The sequence below is a fragment of the Sarcophilus harrisii genome, chromosome 2 (genome assembly GCF_902635505.1).
Source record: "Sarcophilus harrisii chromosome 2, mSarHar1.11, whole genome shotgun sequence".
Lineage (NCBI taxonomy): Eukaryota > Metazoa > Chordata > Mammalia > Dasyuromorphia > Dasyuridae > Sarcophilus > Sarcophilus harrisii.
The window spans coordinates 260,384,062-260,407,836 of NC_045427.1; the positions used below are offsets into that span (position 1 = coordinate 260,384,062).

The following is a 23,775-nucleotide window of genomic DNA, read 5'->3' on the forward strand; positions in this document are numbered from 1 at the left end:
CCAGTTTTCATTTGGCAAGATATTGGCTGCCCTCCTCTGGATACCTTCCACTTTATCAGTCATTCCTAAATCACCATGCCCAGGGAGGACACCATTAAATTGGAGGGCATCCAACCAAATATAACCACAATGGTGAATAAAGTCCAACAGGATTTCTGTGCTTGTAAAATTTTCTGATACAAAGTAGATTCTCTGCTATAAAAATTCCTAGATCCAATAATAAAACTCCAAACTATGGATTAAATAATATATTTGGTTCTCCCAATTTCAGCTAAATGTGGTAGCATGATGTGGGATAAAATTAACTCTTCCAGTCAATAGTGGTATGCCCCTGATAAAAATGGTTGATTACATTCAACAACAATGTTTCCTTATCCTGGGACTTCACAGTCATGAGGATTTTTTGTTTTTGTTTTGTTTTAGCAAATTGTATACAACTGAGTTATTTTTTTAAGAAAAACAAAATTAATCAAATTAGAAGAAACATTTGTATAAATATTCAATTAAGCTACTTGGCATTAGAAAAAAAAGAAATGCCTCTGATAAAAAATAAATGTGATGAGAACCATTTTTGAATTAAAATTTTAAAAATCTAACCATGGACGAGCATTCTAGACCCAGCTGAAATAACTACATGACAGATGAATAAATTATCCTTCTCCTATGAGTGCTAAATTAAATAGAATTTATTAAGTCCAGTTGTTAAATCTTTTTAAAACAAAGTAATAGTTTAACTCCAATATCTAAATACTGCTTAGAAAGGCTAGAATCTAAGGCATCTTGTCACTAAGCTATGGAAAATGACTCAACTTTATAGTAGGATTTACAATAATTGGAAAGAACAGATATTTTTTTCTTTTTTCTTTTGGCAAAAAAAAAAAAAAATCGTGCACTGTTATACCACACATCTTGAGGAATAAATTGCTTCAGTTAGTTTTCCTTTGCTGAGAAAAAAATGAAAATAAAAAACATATGTAAAAACTACAACCACATGGTGTTATTCATGTTATTGTAATATTATTAACATAGCAATTCCTTCTCTTAAATGTGACCACATGCTTCTTGTCCAGCCTGTGATCAGAAATATAAAAGTCCAAATTCTGTCTTTCAAATCTTGGCATGCAACAATTGGACCCATGTCTGGCCACCTGAGAGTGGAAGGATAACATTAGCAGACGACTTCTAAGCAAGAGATGTTATGTCTAACAACACAACATTACAGATCTTTTTAATCCCTGAACTAATGTTACACACAAACCCTTCAACTCATTCTGACTTTCCACACAGAGGAAAGGTTACTCTTTCCTAAGAGTACTATAAGAGTAATACAAGATTACTCTTATACAGCTTTCTTGCAAACAGAAAGTCTGAAAAATTTTGTGTTTAGATTTGCTTCCAGATGCTAGTTGGTTCAGTGTATGTTTTCAGTAAGTCTAACTACAGTTATTCAAGTAAAATTTAAAAAAAAAAATAAAACATGTATTTGGGGGTGGTACAAGGGATAGAGTGCTGAATTTGACATCAGAGGAAGATGTGAGTTCAAATCCAGTTTCAGATATACTAACTATCTATGTGACCCACTAAACCTGCTTGCTTTAGTTTCCTCATCTGTAAAATGGGGACAATGATACCTATACTTCTCAGTGATGTTTTAAGAACAAAGTACAATAATAATTATAGAGCAGTTAGGTGGCACAGTGGATAGAATGCCAAGGCTCAACTGGGGAAGATTCATTTTCCTGAGTTCAAATCTGGCCTATGACAAGTCTTAGTAGCTCTTAAGAACAAGTCTCTTAACCCTGTTTGCTTATTTTCCTCATCTGTAAAATGAGATGAAGAAGGAAATGGCAACCAGTACAGTATCTTTGCCAAGAAAATCCCAAATGGACTCATGAAAAGGCAGATATGAACAAACAAATGACTGAACAGTAATTCAATCAAGTCTAGCACATAGTAAGTGTTATATAAATGTTAGCTATTATTATTAAACTGATGTTGACAAACTACAATCCAAGGGTCAAATCTGGCCTTTTGCCCAGTTTTGCCTTATCATAAGAATGGTTTTTACTTAATTTTATTTTTAAATTTTAAAATGTGAAAACCCATTCTTAGCTCATGGAATGTAAAAAAAAAAAAAATAGATGGTAGGTTGTACAAAAAGAGGTAGTGAGTCATATTTGGCTTGCAAGCCCATAGCTTGCCAACCTGTGATTTAGAATCCAAACCCAAGCTCTCCCAATTTTTTTTTAAAAACCTCTTATTAAATATCACCAAACACCACTGATTCTTTCTTCATGATGTATCCCTCGTATCTATCCTTCTCTTTCTTTTCCACTATCATTGTCATAATTCAAGCTTATCACTCTTACATCTGGTCTTTTGTGATCTATATATAATGCTCTCCTATTATCTTCTCTAACAGTTTATATCATGTTATTCCTTGCTCAAAAATATTCAATGGTTCCCTCAATACTTAAAAAATAATGTCCAAATTTATGAATCTTTCACATTCCTCTCAATATTTTCAGTTTTATTTTCACTATTTCAATAGATAAACCTGAGCTCTAAACAAATTTGCTTATGTTCACTGACTCCTACATATATTTTCCTTCCATATTTCATCTTCCAGAATTTCACATAATGTGTATGTCCTTTTTTCTCTGACATGCACAGCATGTAAAACTATGTCCCTTCTCTCTGATTATTCCAATTTTTTCCATACTTCATGACTTTGTTGAAATTCCATATCTTTTATGAAGCTTCCTCTAACCACCCCAAGTTATAATCTCTCCATCCTATGCATTCCCATAGTGATACCTACATAATTCATTTTCACAATTCAATTACTCCTAGTTTTCTTCAAAGTTCAGTTGAATACACACACACACCACACACACGCACACGCACACACACACACACACACACACATACACACACAGTTTCTAAGATTGTGTCTTCCTATATTACCCAAGCTGGCAGGACAGCATTCTCTCAAGAGTCCAAAACTACTCCAAATGATACAGAAGCTTTAAACTCCTTTCTTTTTTTCTTTCTTTCTTTCTTTCTTTTTTTTTTTTGGGGGGGGGGTGGAAGCTGAGGCAATTGGGGTTAAGTGACTTGCCCAAGATCAAATAGCTAGGAAGTATTAAATGTCTGAGGTCACATTTGAATTCAGGTCCTTGTGACTTCAAGGCTGGTGCTCTATCCACTGAACCACCTAGCTGCCCAAACTACTTTGTTTCTGACCCATATAATATTCTCTTTAAAATGTAATGTTCTCTGGAAGCAGGTTTCTTGGGGGGCTTCTGGAAGCAGCCTTTGTTTCAGTTTAGTAATCACCCCAAATGCAGCCGGGAGTTAAAGTCCAAATCCTTTATTGTCTCCTTCAAAGTCTTGTCTCCTTCACTTGGGGCTCAGCTAGTTTTTCTGGGGGCCTTCTAGATCTTGGTTAAGTGGAGAAGCAAAGAGGACAGCTTACCACAACTTCTCTGGTCTTCCCTAATTCTCTTTCTGGCTAAGTTTGTCCGAGCTTATATCTTCTCTCATCATAGGTGTGAATCTTGTGAAACTACAGTAAGTACTAAGTATATGTACTGAACTAGAGAACTGTTAAGTACCATGCTAAATTAGATCAATTCCACTGACCTAGCACCTTGTTTCAAATTCTGGCCCATAACAGACCCGGACCAGTTAATCCTTCCTTGGGCAACCTGGTATCTTTCCCATTACTAAGGGGCTCATTATATTGGTACAGGATTTTAATATAGACCCTGTTCAGTTTAATCCACCATGTCATATGACCTACCAGTCTCAGTCACAGGGGTTATAAGTGTGAGCCACCATGTACAGTCAAGGATCACTTTTCTACCTAAAGCATTTCCATAATCCCAGCTGCAATGCTTTCCCACCCCCATCACCCACACAAAATCACCTAGATTTATTTTGTTAAATAGAAGCACGAACTGTCTCAGAATCAGAAAGACATGAGTTCAAGATCTACCACTGCTACATATATTGCTATAACTAAGTGAAAATATCATTTAACGTTTTTGTCCCAGGCAGGTTTCTCAAAATAGAACTAACACAATCAGTGCTGATCTTCATTGTTAGCAGAAGTTTCCTCTTTGGGAGCTGCTTATACCAATGAAGTGAAGTCAGTCAACAAGCATTTATTAAGACTCTGTCAGTAGTTGAAGCTATAAAGGAAGGCAAAAACACAGGGTCTGCCTGCAAAGAACTTGCTTTATAGTAGAGGAAATGGCACACAAAAACCTTAGAATATTACAAGATAAAACAACAAGACCAATACAAAAAACACTGTATATGTATTTTTATGTATATATGTTTTATGGGTGTAATGTGAGCTCCTAGAGGACATCTCTGTATGTCCAGCACCTATTACCTGGCACAGTATCTGACACAGAGTTAAGATTTAAGAAATGGGGGCAGCTAGGTGGCACAGTAGATAGAGCACCAGCCCTGAAGTCAAGAGGACCTGAGTTCAAATATGCCCTCATATTTGAACTTCCTAGCTGTGTGACCCTGGGCAAGTCACTTAACCCCAATTGCTCAGCCAAAAAAAAAAAAAAAAGAGAGAGAGATTTAACAAACACTTACTGATTAATTGATAATTAATTACATATTGCCTTGTAACATCTATTTCTATCCTCAAATGTTATTTAAATCTGATATTGGTGTTTGTCTTTGTCCTGCTTCTGAAGTCATATAATTTATTGCAATTAGCACAGCTTAAAAATTCACAAACACACCAAGAGAAAACAAGCATTGTATTGTTTCCCCCTCAGAAAAATAAAGAGTACTTGATTATTAAAGCTAGATATTAGTCTAAGTTTTAGAGCAAAGGAAGAAGGTAAAACTAATAAGAATGAAAAGCAATCATTCACAATGACCCTACACACACACAAAATCTGTTTTCTCACGTTGTCTTCTCTAAATTAACAAAAATTTATGTTAACATAAATTGTATTAAAAAAAGAACCCTAGAAACTCTTCAACTAACTAAAGATAATGCTCCTCCAAAGCCATTTTCACAGCTTTTTTTGTTGGCTTTAAATGCCATTACAGTGAAATAATACACATTTGACCAAATATTTCCTAAACAGTCCAGCAGTGCTGCAACATACAATGTGTTTGTGTCTTCTTTCAAACTAGACTGTAAAAATGCTAGACAGGGAGGACCATGTTTACTACCTCTTTGAATCCTCTAAATTTGCAGAGTGCCTTGCATATAGAAGGTACTCAATAAATATTATCTGATTGCTAAAATAGCATCAATCACTCAATAATTAATTATTAATAATTAAGAATTTTTTGTCAAACATTTGCAAACTTACTATTCTAACAAACATAAATGTTTATGAACTACTAAATTTAGACTACTAGCCCATATAGTATGCTAAATTTTTAATTTTTTTTAAATTAATGGCATGAATTTTTGTTTTCTACTTTTCATCTTGGTCTTTTTAGGAATATTGTTCTGATGTTAACCTTTGTTATAGCTCCATGATCAGCTTCTGCAGTGTCATCACTAAATTCAAAGGGTAGCTACTACATATACATATATATATATGTGTATGTGTGTATGTATGTTGTGTCTATGTTCTGAAGTCCATGTGTGTTTGTGTATCTCTTGACTAAAATATAAATAGGACCCTTTTGTTAAGTCTAGTGTAAACCCAATGTTGACATACAGTAATATCTACTGTTTATTTAAACTGTTGTCATTACAACATTAGTACCTGTCAGCAAATGATAAGTGTTTGAATTTTACTCTTCTTTTATTTTTAAACAAGAATGGAAACTCAGAAAATATTTTCATGCATAGATTTACCTATAATCAAGGCCTAGGATTTTCATCTAACAAATTAAAAACAGACCTACAAACAGATAATTAATTCATGTATTTGCTAAGAGTTCTTTCCCAATTGTGAATATCAATGTTTAGTCACAAATACACACAGAACCATCTTAGTCATTCAAAGGTCAAAAAGCTGCAATAGGTCTTATCCTCAGCAAATTTTAATTTAAAGTTTATTACCATTATTTTTGGTCATTCTATTTGGTTACAAATCATGGAAAAAACCACAATGTCTGAATCACAATTAGAGATGATTTATATTGGCACTAGAAAAATACATAGTGGGCACATAAATAGGCTAAAACATATGACCAAAAATATTTTGTATACACAAAATAGAACAAAAGTTATCCAGAAAATATAAGATCAAAAAGGGAGGAAAGCTGGTCATATAGTAAAAGGGAGAGAGAACATCAAATGGACAGGCCATATTGATACTATGTGAAAAGGTTTAGATTTAGGCCTTCAAAGTTCTGAATAAAGACTCTATGGAGAAAAATAGTCAGCATAGAACAATGGGAAAAGAATGCTGGATTTGTAATCAGAACTTGAGTTTGAGTCCCATCCTTGCTATTTATTTCCTGCGTGACTTTAGACAAGTCATTTAATTTCTCTGATGGTCAGTTTCCTCATCTGTAGAATATAAGGGGGTTGAATTAAATGATCTTTAAAGATCCCTTCTAACTCTTAAGCTGTGATTCTATGATTTATAAGCAGATACAAATAAGAATGACACAGAAAAGGTATGCAAGAGTTGATATCTATATCAATGGAATTGACAAGATCATACATCCATCCACTCTATTATGCATATTGATAATTTTCTTAAGCTCTGTATTAATATACAAAACACATTCTCCTTTACTCTTGCCAAACAGAAATCAAAAAAGATCACCTTTTTCAATCAAATGATGACAGTTCTTTATCCTCCCCCCCCAAAAAAAAATCTATAAGTCATAGATTGAAAGGCTGTTTTGTTTTGTTTTTTGTCTCCATCTTAAGGGACGACTCTACCTATGCCCATAAATAGCATGGGAAGAAGCAAGGAAAAGTTGTTTGGAATTCGGAGAGTAAAGGACGGGTAAAGGGCAGGAAGTTACAATTAAAGGCCTTTTTAGCTTCTCAGAAATCAGATTTTCTTATTTAGTTTGAAATAAAATATGGTAGAATTCTACAGCATTCAACATACCAAATCTTGTCATATTTCATTTCCATAATACCATTCATATATATCCCCTCCTCAGCAACAATATAACTACCACCCTCATCACCTCTCATCTAGATTAGTGTAATATCTATTTCCATTAAATTCCACTAATTTTCCCACTTATGCCTTTCCCCAGAGGTATAAAAATGACTTTCTTAAAATGCAGGTCAAACTATATGATCTTCCCCTCTACTTAGTGAAAGCCAGTGGTTACCTATTTCAGTATCAAATATGAACTCATTTGTTTAGAACTCTTTACAATGTGACCCCTTCCTATATTAGAACTCTTTAAATTGTGGCCCCTTCTTATACTTTAGCCATTTTCTTGTATATTTCTTTTCTCTATATACTCTGTGTCCAACCATATATGACACATTTTAAATGTGTTATCAGCTGTCTTCCATACCTGACATGAACCCTATTATTGAGACTCCTTCAAAACTCGGCTCAAGTACCACATTTTAAGTGAAAATTTTCTTGATTCCTCCCAAAATTATCTTGTAATCATTTTGGAAGAGGAAGAAAAAGGAGGGAGAGGAAAATGTATTTTTTTTTAATTTTTAAGATTTGCAAAGTGATTTATAAAATTAACACATCAGGGTATAAGTTGTATTCAGAGAATACTAGTACCTTTAATAATAGGGCTGCTTTCTACCTTTGATGTTTTCACCTGATGCATCTAATTCTCACCAGTGGCTCCAAGAATCTGTAGCATGCATAGTGGGCACACTACCAGCAGATAGGTTAAAGCAAGTGGAGAGTAATCAAGAGGTCTCAAACCCATCAGTGAGTTAAGGTGGTATCTATTCCAAGCATGTGAAGACTTCCCCTGGTGGAATGGATGGATGAGAGCAATTTGTTCCAATAGTCGTGAAGGCAGCTAAAGCAAAGAGCACTGAGGTTTGACCACAAAAAGGCCAAGATCATCCAATGAATCTCAAGTTATCACCAGTGTCTTGACTCTGTCCTGTCAATGGACTATGACAATTCTAGAAGAAAGAAAGACTGACAAACTTCATGCAACGTAGCCTCACTTAAATTCATTTTGGGTACAAATCAAAAGACATCACCCATATCATTTTACCATTTCTACCTATCTCAAAGTCCTGTTGCAAAGAGAGAGTGACAAAAAAAACAGCAGGTGCAGATACAATGGGAGTTATATGGTCACATAGGCAGCTCAGGCCAAAGGATCATCTTCTCACTGGAAGCAACAGTGGGATTCACAATCAGAAACTGATAAAACAAAAAACAAGAACTTCACATAGGGTTTACCAGCAGAAGAGTTAGTTCATCTACCTCTAAGAAAGCAGCATTTAACTCTATCAAAAGTAAAGTACAAGTGAAACTTAAAAATATGCAGGACTTGGCTCTTTACACTAATAGCAACAATCTAAACAAAGCACTTCTATCATGCCCTGAAGGCTTTTTATGGATCAAAAACATGATGCATCTCAATTACTTAGTGCTGATGGAATCACATTAATTAGTGATAAGGACATGATCATGGAAAAATGGGCTGAACAATTCCATGGTGTTCTCAATAGGTCATCTTTAATAAATGTTGAAACCATTGACAATTCATTCAGGTTTAAGTCTATCCCTCTCTAGTCAAATTTCCAATTGAAGAGGTTTTGATTTCCATTAAGCTCTTCTGTGGCAAAGCACCTAGTGTTGATTCTATTTCAGACGAGATTTACAGGGCCCAGGAACAGGGGAGGGGTTAGGAAGAGGAGGTCCATTGTTCATACAAAAGCTGAATGAAATTTTCCATATTTTATAGTAGGAGGATATTACCCTCAAGAGTTCAAAGATATCTCAAGTGTTCAGGTCTGTAAAAGTAAAAGAAAGAGCAATCACAGCAGGGGAGAGGAGAAGAAAGGAGGCAGGATGTCTCTCTTAGGCTTTGTTGATGGGATTCTGGCCAGTCTTACTTAATAAGCTTATCCATCTGGAAGATGGTCATCTACCTGAGAGCCAGTGTGGCTTCCAAAAGGACCAAGGAATAGTCAATGTGGTGTATGCTGCCTAACAGTCTCCAGGAGAAATACCAAGAGGTCTGTATACAACATATGTCAATCTGACCAAGATCTGTGATACTGTTGTCAATCTTGAGGACTTATAGAAAATTATATCAAAATTCAGTTGCCCAGAGAATTTCTTTTTTTTTTTTTCCATTCAATAGCCCCCCATTTACAGGCTATATGCATGGGCAACCACACAGCATCAACAATTGCCAAACCTCTTGTTCCAACCCTTCACCTCCTACTCCCCCACCCCCTCCCCCAGATGGCAGGACGACTAGTAGATGTTAAATACACTAAAATATAAATTAGATACACAATAAGTATACATGACCAAAACATTATTTTGCTGTACAAAAAGAATCAGACTCTGAAATATTGTACAATTAGCTTGTGAAGGAAATCAAAAATGCAGGTGGGCATAAACACAGGGATTGGGAATTCAATGCAATGGTTTCTAGTCATCTCCCAGAGTTCCTTCTCTTGCCCAGAGAATTTCATCAATATTGTACACAATTTCATGATGGCATGCTTGCTTGCCCAGGTTGTGAATAATGGACAATGTTCTCATGTTTTCCCAGTCATCAATAGAGTGAAATAAAGTTGTATATTTGCTCTCATGCTTTTTAACATATATTTTCAGTTATGTTGGCAGAGGACAAACATGGCATCAAGATTAGTTACCCTACTGATGGTATATTGTTTAACTGGAAAAGGCTACAAAGGCTACAAGTCAAAAATAAAAATGGAGGAAGAGTTGAGTTGGCATATAATTTTTTTGTTTACAGATGATTGTTCACTCAATGCAGCCTCTGAAGTTGAGATGTAACCAAGTATGGATGGATTCTTTCCTGTTTGTGCTAATTTGGCCTAATAAATTAACACCAAAAAAACACTGGTTCTGTACAAGCCAGCAACACACTTTCCATACATGGAATCATTGGTCATAGCAAATAAAGAAGTGCTTTGAGTACTCTAAATATGTTCACTTACCTTGGTAGTATACTTTCTAGAGATGTAGACACTGAGAATGAGATTGGCAAAAGGACTGCTCTTAGAGCTAGCTCAGTGTTTAGGAGGATTGACAGAAAATGTGAGAGAGGAGGCACTAGACTGACTACCAAACTATGTTCACAGAGCCATTGTGCTCATCTCATTTGCGTGCCTGTGAAACCTGGACAGTATACCAACACCATGACAAGAAACTGAATTGCTTCCATTTGAACTGTCTTAGGAAGATTCTGAAGATCACCTGGCAGAATAAGATACTAGACACTGAGGTTCTTTCTCAAACTAAACTGCTAAGCAAACTTAACTAGTATGTAGAGTGCAACTCTTATGGACTGGCCATAATTTTTCAAATAACAAATATATACTTGCCAAAAAGACTATCTTATGGAGAATTCACAGAAGGCAAGTGCTCACAAGATGATCAGAAAAACTGACACAAGGACATGCTTAAGGTTTCTTTTAAGAACTTTGGAATGATTTGTGTGAAACAGAACACACTGGCACAGGACCACACCCCATAGCACACATTTATCAGGGAAGGTGCTATGCTTTGCAGAACTAAAGTAGCTCAAAAGAACCATAAGATGTGCAAAGAGTTATCTCCAACCCAAATGTTCACATGGATTACTTGTGCTCAACCTGTGATGGAGCATTTCAAGCTCACATTGGTCTGATCAACTAGTCAGACACACAATAATCTGACTCTAACATAGTGATGTCATTGTGTCCTCTTCCAGAATGAAGGACTACAACCAATCAATAAATATTATCTCATTTGATCCTCACAACAACCCCAGGAGGTATTTTTGATCCCTATTTTGAAGTTATGAAGCATTTGCTATGTGGCAAGTGCTGAAGATACAAAGGAAGATAAAAATACAGTCTCAATCTTTAAAGAGTCTATGTTCTATTCAGATGAATAACACATAAAGCATTTAAGATAAAACCAAATCATTTTACATGGAGGAAATGGAAGTGAGCAGAGTTTAAGTGACTTGCTCAAGGTCATACAACTAAAAGTATCTGAGGTTAGATTTCTTTTTGACTTTCAATAGTACTTTATTTTTCCAAATACATGTAAATATAGTTTTCGATATTTTTGTAGGACTTTGTGTTTCAAATTTTTCTCCCTCCTTCCCCTTACCTCCACCCTCTCCAAGACAGCAAGCAATCTAATGATATGTTAAATATGCACAATTCTTTAAACATATTTCCATATTTGTAATGTTGTGCAAGAAAAATCAGACCAAAAGGGGAAAAAACACAAGAAAGAAAACAAATTAGAATAAGGTGAAAACACTGTGCTTTGATCTACATTCAGTCTCCATAGTTCTCTCTGTGGATGTAATGGCATTTTCATCCCAACTCTATTGGAATTGCCATGAAACACTGCATTGTTGGGAAGAACCAAGTCCATCACAGTTGATCATCCCTTAATCTTGCTATGACTGTATACAATGTTCTCTTGGTTCCGTGCACTTCATTCAGCATTAATTCATGTAATAAGTCTTTCCTGAAAACAGTCTGCTCATCATTTCTTACAAACAAATATACTATTATATTCATATACCATAACTTATTCAGTCATCTCCCAACTGATGGGTTTCCCACTCAATTTCCAGTTCCTTGCCACTACCCAAAAGGGGTGCCACAAATATTTTTGCACATATGGGTCCTTTTCCCTATTTTATGATCTCACTGGGATATAGACCCCATAGTGAGACTGTTGGATCAGATGCTATACATAGTTTTGTATGCCTTTTGGGCATAGTTCCAAATTGCTCTGAAGCTAGATTATAAATTGGGACTTCAGGATCAACATTCTCTCGTTGGTACTATCTAATTGCCTGTATATTATTATGCATATACATGTTCATGTATGTTTTCTCTCCTATTAGAATAAAAAAAACTTGAAGTCAGGAGGAACTATTCATTTTTTTGCACTTAGCACAATGCCTGATTCTTAGTAAATACTTTAAAAAGCTTGGTTTGTTTGAAGACTGATGATCATATTCAAATATAAATATAAAAACACTCTCCAAAGTTTATCCTTATCATTATTCTCCATTCTTATTGTGAATTATTAATAAGTTAATAAACAAAAAGAAAAAAAGAGTGAAAAGAAAATATATCTGTCTGTTTTAAATTCTTTTTACTGCTTAGAGAAAAATAGAAAAAATATGTCCACTAATAATTTAAAATTTTACTGGAAAAATATGCTAAAATTCCTTCCAAAACAGTCTTCATTATGAAATAGTTATGAAATAACTATTATTATTATTGGAAATTATTAATTATTAGAAAGCTAATGATTCACACAAAGGGGCAGAAAGACAGGAAGAATACATAAAGTACTTTACTATTAGTTCAACAATAAAGATTAGAATGGGGCCATCAAATTAACAGAAGAAACACACTGGAGAAATCCAGAGGGCTCTACTTTGAGTACATTTAAAAAGAGCCCTTGATCCAAAATAAATAGTACCCATAAAGGCCTCAGAGAAAATTTGTCATATTAGCTTTCCAGTTTCTGGCTTGAAAAATTCAATGTATCATGCATGCTGAGTCGAATGTAGTTAGAAAATCAGGAAGTGCCATGAGGAAATTGAACAATGATTCAGAAGATGCTTCTTTGCATCCAAGAGGCATCAATTGTTCCTTTTCAATAATAATGCTGCTGAATCTTATAATCCCACATCCAGTGGAATACTAAAAAATGCAGCTGTTTCCTGTACATTTTCCTTTACATAAAAACATATTAAACTTGGTATGTGACAAAGTAATGTTGACTTGCATTTTCTTTTATTTTGTTTTAAATATTTAATTTCAACTATAAATATTAACTTAGTGAACTTAAAACACCATTATCTTATCACATTTTTGATTTATTTGAAATCCTAAAACCAATCAAATCTCACAATCCTCAGTCTCCATTTCAAAAATGGTTATGTGATAAATATGAACCAGACAATTTCTGTCTACGTACTTATTATTATACTTTAGAGTTTAGTTCCCTTAAAATTTAGCAGTGGTAAAAAATGTTCTAAAATATTTCAAACATGAAAAGAACAAAAGACAACTTTGAACTATTGTCTTATTATTTTATCTTCTTGTTAAGAAAACCAAGCCTTGTTCCATAGCTACGCCAAGATAACCAGGGTCAAAAACTCTAGAATAAGTTGAAAGGCTTTGTTTTGAGAAAAAATCTCCCAACATTTCCAATTCTCTTTACCCCAAACCAAAATTTAAGACTGGGATATGACAAGTCTACAATCCTCTGATTACAAAAGCATGTGCAGAAAGTAATACAGGAACAGAAGAGCTTCAGATATCTGATGGCACAATATTACCAACCAATATTTCTCCCTGCTATCCCAGCTTCCTTAAAAATAAGCAAATTTCCAATTTTCCATTCATTCTGAATGCAAACTTCTTTCTCACCAAAACATGAACATCTTATTTTACTCAATATAAGCACTTCGCTGGTAGGCCCAAACTCATAGCAACCTATGTTTGTGTGGTTTAAATCCACCTACTTTAAGTAAATTAAAGTTTTACAACTGATAATTTATATTCACTTTGTGAAAAAGGTGAAAACTATACTAGATATCAACAGCAACTGATGCGGGTGTGGTCCCTTTAAGAATTGACTTATTCCTTTCTTTCTGATTCCCAACCCCTCTTAGTTGATGTAATTATCAATCAAGGACCTTTTGATTCACAAATCCTGGTCCCTTTGAATTCCAATAGAAGATCTGGGCCTGACCCAGCCCCACCCAGATCTGAGCCAACTTGGGGCTACACCCACAGACCCCTCTAGCTAAATCTCCCATTATAAAAGGGGCCAAGAAGAGGGCCTCTTTGCAGAGGTCCCAAACATGCCAGCCTCATGTCTGGCATATGTCAGAACCCTCTGTTCACTAGACCCTCTGTCCAGTGCCCTTATCTCATCATCTCTACCTTCACCTATTTCCTTAACTATACTTTAACCTTACTTCCAAACCCCATAATAAACCTCTTTTATCAATCTAGCTTTTCAGGCCAATAAATTCCTTTATTGGGAACTCTTTCGCCACCACTAGACTTCATTTAACTCAATATCCTTGTGCCGAACCCAAGGGAGTTGCAGAGGAGCTCTCTTTGCTCCCAGTACCCCAAACCTGCCACTAGACCTCAATTAAACCCTAATTTCATTTAGGTACCCCATATCTAGACCTCATCACAACCATTACCACTTTATAACAAAGTTAATGACATAAATCAATTATCAAAAGAGGAAACCAAACAAGCCCAGAAACTCAGTCAAAAAAAAATTGAAATAAAAATTTCATTTTCTTGAGGAGAGATATGGCAAACAAGGGTAATACCAGTTCAGAAAACAAAAGTATTAGCTCAGTTTTAAGCTATTAATGCTTGAATTTGTTTGTAACAGCTTAGAGAGGAAGAAGATGATAAAAAAAACTATGAGCTAAATTATTTCATAAATTAATGAGAAATAGAAGTTTACTGAACCTTTTGTAAGACAACAAAATCAACCCAAAGGCATTATGAAAATTGTAATGACAGAAATAAAAAGATCTATCAATATTTCTCTAACAAACACTTCCCTCTATCATTAAGGATGGAATTTTGGATTTTAACAGCATAGTCCCAGATATGCTACATGAGGAAAAAAAGAGAGAGAGAGAGAAGAGAGAGAGAGGGAGAGGAGCTGGATCAAATCAATTACACAAAGAGAAAGAAGCAAATCAGCTAAATTTTTTATCATTTCATTAGCCCATCTCATGCCACATAAGAAAGTCTTAGCAAAGTCTTATTTCATGCTACCTAAGAAAAGGGAGAATTTGAAAGTGTTGTTTTTTTTCAATAAAAGTTTAAACTTATAATGATTAAGTTGCTAGCATGTGCTAGGGATATAAATATAATGAAAAAAATTATCTTTTTTCTCAAGGAGTTTACAGGTTCATAAGAAAAGTGATAAAAGGAAGCATTTCAGCATTCCAAATGCTCAGAAAAAAAAAAATCAGGAACTTGGTAAAATCATTGTTAAAAAAAAAAAAAAAAGATAATGAAATATCAAGATAACACCTTCCTACTAGGCTTTTCATTCAAGGACTAATAAAGCAAAAATGCACTAAGGGCTGAAAAGCAATAGGAAGAAAAAAGGTAGGTGGAGGAAAAGAGAACAAATAAAATTCCAACTGATAAAGAATGATAGAAAGGTCCAAAGAGCCAAGGTGGAAGAGACATAGGACCCAAAAGTAAGGTTCTCTTCCTTCAAAGTGGGACTGGAAAAAATAGTAGTGTAAGGAGTCTGTATTCCAGGACTCATCTGTGAATCCATTCCACTGGCAATAAACAAGGTTCAAGGAACTATCAGGTTCTACATGGCTCAACCAATAAGCCAAGCATGCAGAGAAGCACTGAGGGGACAAGGTAAGAGGTCCAAGTCAGCAACAAAGCATTTAAGAAGAGGAAACAGGCAAGAGGGAAAATAAGTACCCTATGTCCAAAGTTTCTTCAACTAACTAGATATTGAATAGTCCTAAAATCATGAGTGAAACAGTACTGGAGATGCTTGCAGACCCCCAGTCGGAGTAGCTTATAAGAAGATATGGCTAAGCAAAGGAAATATGTTCCTAGAACTCCAGAGTCTGAGGAATGCTTAGCCTCATTAAGGCTTGCCTGAGTCTAGGAGAAACTGTGGGCATGCAGAATAGGAATTGTTTTTATATATTTTATTTTATTCCTTTTAAATTTATTTATGAACATAAAGGACAAGAAAGTTAAATTTTGTTAATATAGCTTCTTTGAAACAGCCCAAAAATAGGAAAGAAATTTCCTCCCAGTGAGGGATGGGAGGAATAAGGCAAAAGTCTAAATAGATAAAAACATAAAAATATACCACACCCTCTAGAATAATAAAACGAACACTGCTCGCTACACAAGAAGGCAGAGGTAGGTGGCAGAGGTTGCCAACTCTCTGAAAAACAGAGAATTTAGTGTCTTCCCCAGTCCCCTCTGATGTTGTATGGAGTATAAAACTGCTGGAGTGAGCATAGAATTGCCAGCCCTTAATCTTTATTATTGACTAGGATCAATTAACGGCCAGCAACAACCCTCAAAGATGAATCAATAACTTCTGGCCGATGTGCCTACTTGTCCATCTCTATAAATCTTTGAAAATGACTTCCATTAACAATGAAGGCTTCAGTGAGGGTTTGTGGTTTGCATAAAAATAAATTTAGAACTGAAAGAAACTACTTTTTTGACAGATAAGGAAACTGACACCCAAGGAGACTGTATAACTTTGCCCAAAGTCACATTGCCAGATATTGGCAGAGGCACAATTTGAAACCAGATCTTCTGATTCCTAATCCATTATTTATCCACTATGATATGTTGTCAACAGACTTCTGGACTTCTGTAAGCCATGTGCTGCACAACACCAGATCTTGATAGTTCCACAATTGACTGAAAGGATCAGCAAATATAACACCAGGATTATCTTTGTTGCTTATTTTTAAAAAAGAGGGGAGGGATTTGATTCCATGGAGTGAAGTACTGCCCTAAAGGGCTTACTTCAACATAGAGCCTGTCCTCAAAACTCAGCTCTTTCACTTACTGCTTATAGGATTTATGCAAGTTACTTAAGTTAAGAACAGTTACAAAACATCCCTTTCCCTCTATTCCCCAATAAGACTGGAGCACACTCTCCAACAAATCTACACAGTATCTGAGAGAAGAGAAAGAATGAACTTAAGAGTACAAAGGTAATGGGCCATACATTTAGGAATCATATGTAACAAAGAAAACTTTCTACCCCTAGTCCCAGAAGATCTAATGCACTTTCTCTCCTCAAGGAGTACAAGTTACTTCTCTCCCTAGGCACAGTATCTCCATTGTAGATCCAAGTCTACTCTTCTCAGTGCAGCTATTGATTCGCAGAGCTTATTGTCTCTTGCAACCAGGCAATTTTTTTCTAATGCTGCCAGGATGTCACTAAAAACTTCTTCTTGCCTTGAGTGGTGTCTGTCTCCAAGGAAGTATCACTCAAGCTGACAAAACTCTCAAATAAATGCAACCATGAAAGCAGTTAAGGGCCTCTTTTCAATTCAAATAGTCTTTTCATATTTCATAAATGGATAACAAGATATTAGCATGCTAATTTAGTTTCATTAACACATAACTATGGTCTTTTATAATGTCACATCTGGATTATTGTAAATCCTTGAAGGTGAGTTTCTCATTCTATTCCTCAGTCCATCTTCCATTTTGTCACTAAAGTGATTTTTCTAAAGTCCAAGTCCAATCATGTCATATGCACCTCCTTCCATTCAATAAACTCTAGTGCTCCCTATTACTTCCAGAATCACAGCTTCTATCCTACCTTTCCACTCTTATTACACCTTGCTCCTGACATGAACTCTTTGATCCAATGACAATGATATTGTGTCTGTTCCATGAATAAGAAAGTCCATCTTTTGGATCCAGATTTTTTTCCCTGGCTGTCTTCCATGACTGGAATATTCTCCTCATCCAGTCACTGATCTATCTTGGCCTCCTTTGGTCTCAACCAAAACACCATTTTCTACTGAAAGTAATACTTTCCCTTTGTTAATTTATCACCTACTTATCCTGCATATAGTTTGCTTTTTTATTTATTTGTTTGCATGTTGTCTCCTCCATTAGACTGCAAACAAGTCTTTTGCCTCTTTTTTGTATCTCCACAGCTTGAAAATGGATACTAGCATTTCCATTTGCTATTTTCTCTTTTAGTAGAATAATTTATGTTCTACACAGAGCAATTTAGTTGAGCATTGATTTTATTTTAGACCAGTGCTCAGGACAGCAATCTATACTGACTTCATAACCATCTCAGTGACAGATAAATGCCAAAAATCCTGAGTCTCCACTCCCCTTCTAGAAAGTTCTTACATAGAACAGATGTTCTTTAGAATAGCCTTGAAGAAAGTAAGATAATTGGTGGTGGTTCTCAAAGAAGATCAAAATGACATCATACTTTTAGAGTCAAGTTACAGTGTGGCTGATCAGAACAATACAATCTTAGAATACACTTTACCAGAGATTGGGCACAAACAGTCCATGTGAACATTGGGGTGGATTCTCTAACTTTGTACATCTTTTGTTTCTTTTGAGCTGCTTCAGGTCTGCTTTGCTCATAGAGCACAGCCCTTTCTCTGGGGCTTTCACATCCTCTTTCTCTGATGACGGCATGCCATGCTGGGTGGTCCTGTGCCAGTATCTCCCATGTCACAAATCAATTTCAAAGTTTTTAAGAGACCTTGAGAGTGTCCGTGCTTTTTTGACCATCATATCAGCCTTTGCCCTGTGTGAGTTCTCCATGAAATAGTTTTTTTGGCAAGCATACACTTTTGGCATTCAAATAAAGTGGCCTGCCCTTGGGAAAAGTGCTCTCTGCAGCAGAGTTTAAATACTTAGCAAGTTTGGTTTGAGAAAGGCCCTTTGTATCTGAAATCTTCAAAATCTTCCCAAGGCAATTCAATATGGAACCTATTCCCTAAGGAAAAATTGCAGTCCTTCTTCCTAGGGCATAAAATCCTTAACTGAAAGATATGTATTAAAGAGGATCCTTCATTGAGTTCTGAATGACTCTGAACACCTCACTGCTGCCACTGGAAGTAGTACTGTATTTAACATATCTATGCCCATGAAAATATTGCTTATTAAAGGAGTCTTGTTTGTTTGGTTTGACAGTTATCTGGTTCACCTGTTTCTCTTTGTGTAACTCAAGGCTTTTTATTAATTTATTGGTTTGACAGAAACCAATCATTCCACCACAGAATAGGAAGAAAAAGCCAGAATTCAAGATTGTCAAATTGTGTTGTTTGCCAACACTTTTAGAACACTAGACTTGAGGTTAGAGTAGATCTTTATTTAAATTCTACTTCTGACACTTATTAGCTACTGAGTCATGGGAAAGTCATATAACCTTAACACTCAGTTCCCTCAACTATAAAAGGGGAATCATATTTATACTACCTACACTATAGAATTATGAAATTAAAAGAGATGGATGAAATGTGCCTGACACACATTAAATTTTTACATAAATAAAAATTACTATTATTATTTTTATTATTATATATGGCTGATACAGTTGTCTCCACATTCTGGGTAGTAGACTGCATGATGTCATCAAAGCCCTGGATTGGAATTTCATCTCTGATATACCCTAGCTGTTATGACCACAGGCCAGTGGTCTGTGGTCTCTGACCCTAATCTATAATTTTTTCTTCTATAAAATTGGGTTTTTAATAATATTTACTTTACAAGATTGTTATGAAGATCAAGTGATACATGTTAAAAAAATTTTGCAAACTTTAAAGCACATAAATGTCTGGACTAATCACTATTAACTATGAAATACACCTGGCCTAAAATTTTATTTCACATGATCACTTTCTGAATCACTAGACTAGACAGGAACTTAAAAGCTGATAGGCCAACTAATTTCTCAAATATTAATTGTTAACAACAATGGTATTCTTTCATTAATGTATTTTTCATATGTTGAGATGTTCTTCACTATTATAGCATACTTGATAGAGAAAACTAGCCTCAAGAACATGGGTTCAAGTAGTACCTCCAACAAATATAGACTCTGTGACTCTGCAAGTCACTAAAGGCCTTAATACCCAAGCACTTAGTAAGAGAAGGTACCTATCTGCATTAGTGGTGGGATTATTTTCACCTGGGAGTTCCCCATATACTAATAAAATTACAAGCTGACTCATTCTCCTGAATGTTAGTGTACATGTTATTTCCAAAGATATTGGATAAATTATTCTCTTCCTTAAATATATACAGGTCTGGGTCATATTTTAAACACCATCCATGAAATTGTAATAAATCTAATCTAATTTAAAAGCCTCTGTAAGAAATAACTACCAAAAATAATCAAAGTACTCACTGTATTCCAAAAAATCAGGGCTCATGATCATACATTCAGTATTGTTTTTCATGTGTCTCTTATATGCAAAAGGCAGGTGAATGTGACCAAAACGTGTTTGGAAACATATGTTGTGGGAATTAAGGAGTGAAAGAGAAAGGCAGAAAAATTAAGGAGTGAAAGAGAAAGAGTTTATGCATTATCAGAAATAGGATGAAAATCAAAAATTATTGATTGACTTTAGCAAATTCTGAATGACTCTATACATATATAAAAAATGAAATTGACTGTTATAATAAAAATTAATCAGCCAATTACTGACATGAGAATTATTTTCGAATTAGCTGTTTCTGTGCTGTCAATCCATAAGCCAATTATAGCAAAGGTCAAAATTAACATCAATTTAAAAGAAAGAATAAAAGTAAAAAAGATGATGCATTATACAACAGTTCCAATTTAATTCAAAGACTTATAATGGAATTTAATTCAAAGATCTTATAATGGGCATTGTTAGAAATAAAAACATCTTGGAGTAAGTGGAAGAAGGTTTTATTATGTTTCTTGCAAAAGCAGGCACCATACTCATTAGAGGGGAAATTAATGCAATTTACAGAAGCCAAAACCAGCAGTTATATTCCATAATCTCACTATCTCCTCATCTCACATCAGAATTTCCATTAGAGTCCCTTCCAAAATCTATTATTTTGTGGCACTCGTATTACATACACTCCTTGATATATTTCTATGTTCCCCCCTCCCTTTGCCATCATCATTATATTCCGTTAATGAGGACCCAATTTTATGCAGAATTGGTATGTTGGCCTACCTGCATGAGGCTTAAGCATATTCAACTAAAAAAAATTTTTGTCAGGACATAAACGCAGATCATTTGCACTCAATCAGCACCTGCAGTTACTTCTATTGACTTAAAACATTCTTTAATTCTCTTCATCCAGGATGTACTACCCCTAAAGTTTACATCACATTCTTTTTAACCATGTCAACAGAGAAAGAGGCTATGAGACTCAAACTTTTCAACTACGAAAACAAAATCTTACAATTTTTCTTTTCACAGTTGTGGATAATGTGCCAAGACCAAAAATTGTATAGGAAGAAAAGAACAGGCTGAACTACATTTGGGAGATGAAACTTACTGGAAACTGACTGGCATTTTCAACAGGCCCAACATGCTCTCTGGCATAAAATGCTCTCTTTTTAACAGTAATACTCTCCCAGTGATATGGCAGAGTTATGAATAATGAAACACCTCAATCTTCAGAGAATGAAAACTGCAGGTGACCCAAAAGAGGACAATGAAGAAATACACAATGAAAAGAAAGAGGTTGCAACATATTGCTAAAAATGACTTGAACAAAAAAAATTGATATGTGTTCATCCAAAAAATACATGATTGGAAAATGATGTGGATGTAGCAGGTAGCAAGAGGAAGAATGAATAGATATATAGTTTAAATGCCAGTGGGAACCATAAAATGTTAAACATCCCAGAAGACTACTTCTTGTATGTTAAATGGATCTTCCATGCATGATATATAGAAGAACAAGGACAGTAATCAGAGATGTAAGAAGGCATGTTAGCAGAAAGATAATGAAGTAGAGATAGATAATAAGACTGACTTGAACAAATAGACATAGATCTGTTTGACCTGAACTCTACTTACTTGTTACAAATGAGAGCTTGGCTTAAATATTCCTTGTTTCAGCTACATATTTTTGTTTTGTTTTGTTTATCTGCTTGACTCTAACTAAACCCATGTGTAGAGAGAAGGAATTTGGCCCACTAATTTTGGAAGGACTTAGAGATATCACATGTATCTAATACCATACAATGCATGATTTGGGAAAACCATCACTGTCATGTTTCAAGATTTCTTAAGATGAGAGACCTCTCTCCATACTCTACTCTGTTAAAGTATTAAAGATGAGGGGGCACATGAATTTTGCATTTGTTTTAGCAATTCTCCAAGAGGCCCTCCATTATTTTTTTTCCTGAAATTTCACTAGTTTCCTACCAGGAATGAAAAAAGATCTTCTGGATGAATTTAATGAATTTAACATTCAACAAAAGAGTAAATACTACAAAACCTTTATAGAGAAAAAGGTGTAAATTCCACAATGTTGTTCACAACTGAGTTAAAACACCTGGAAGAACAAAGTTGAGTGAACACTGTATGGCTGACACTACTAATAATACAGTCACAGTGAAAGGGCTTTCAGAAATCTAAATAATCTTCTTTCTGGCCCCCTTAGCAATCAATTATATATCACAAACATACACAATTTCTCTGAATCACATATTCATGAGAGTGAAGAAGAAATAGAGAGAAAAGGGAAAAGAGATACTCAAAAAAGAGAACTTCTGTTGTAGTCACATCAAAAAGTAAATAGAAACTATTTTCAATGAAGAATTTTAGCCAATTACTATAAACTAACTAAAATTAATCCATATAATCTTGGATTGACCATACCTGACCAGTCTGATTGTCCACTCCTGAAAAATCATCGGATAACCCCAAGGAAGTTAAAAAGAATTTTTCTTGCAGTTTGGAATCTATTTGAGCTAGTTGCTCACGCTCTATATGTGCTGCAGACATATATCCTTTTTCTGATATGAGCCAGGCAGACTCCCCATCCTAAAAGGGAAGCAAGGGCAAAGTTGCTAGGATATTCATGCAAAGCTATTAATTTCCTGAAGTTCACCCATGGAAGCTTAGATTATTGACTCGAGTTATTGAATACTCTAAACCTTTAACAAAAAAAGAAGTTAACCTGTAAAACTGGATATTAAATTGAACAAAGTAACTAAAGAAGAATAAATTGCTATACATTTTCACTAAATTTGAAAAAAATTAGCTAAAAGAATTTTTCGAACTTCTACAAATCACTTACATTTGACTCTTCCTTCTCCAGTCCCGCTACCAACATGAATTAAAGTCCTCATTTTTTGTAAGAAAAACTATTATAGTGACCACCTTATCAACAATACTGCTTTCAATCTGTACCTTCTCCCAAACATACTGCTTTCCTGAGTAATCTTCCTAATGCAATATATCATGTACAATTTAGTTCTCTACTCTGAATGATCACTGGTTCTCCTTTGCCTACAAATAAGTATAAACTCCAATGTCTGGCATACAAAGCCTTCCACAAGCTGGTTGAAATCTGGACAGCTCATTTACAAACTGAGAAAACCATGATAATCTTTTACAGAGAGTTACAGTTAGAAAAACTACTTAACTCCCATAAATATTTTAAAATTTGATTAATCTTTATCCGTAAGTAAATCCCACAAAATAAGTACTTTCAAAGTTTAATTAAAGAGTCGAACTGGACCTGTGATTTCAAGAATTTTTAAAAAGGAAACTATCAATGCAAATTGGCACCTTCTCTGCAAGTGAAAGTGTTAGAAAGTTGTTAGAGTACCGAGAAGGTTAAGGATCCACTCTGAAGTAAATTCTGATTCACCTTGAATCATAACCAATATGCATTTGGCTCCAAAGTCAGCTAGTGAATGAATACTCTCAGGCCATACTGTCTTCTAGAGATTAATTTGCTATTATGAATTCAACCAAATCTAATAAATATTAAACACCTACTATATGCAAAGGCATGAAGCTACACACTGGAGATACAAAGATGAAAAATGACCCACGCTCTGTCCTCAAGGTGCTTACTATCTGCTAGGGAGAACATGACACAGA

At 35.0% G+C, this 23,775-nt stretch overlaps 1 protein-coding gene across 5 annotated transcripts in view; it reads right to left on the bottom strand.

The window, feature by feature from the left end:
- Positions 1-23,775, bottom strand: part of FSIP1 (fibrous sheath interacting protein 1) — a 251,619-nt gene that overhangs the window by 177,553 nt on the left and 50,291 nt on the right. For 4 of the 5 annotated variants that reach the window (XM_031952071.1, XM_031952068.1, XM_031952072.1 and 1 more), the window contains one exon: positions 22,543-22,707. The exons of the other annotated variant lie outside the window; for it this stretch is intronic. In XM_031952071.1, coding sequence (XP_031807931.1) covers positions 22,543-22,707 — 165 coding nt within the window. The remainder of the gene's footprint in view (positions 1-22,542; positions 22,708-23,775) is intronic. 5 annotated transcript variants of the gene reach the window in all.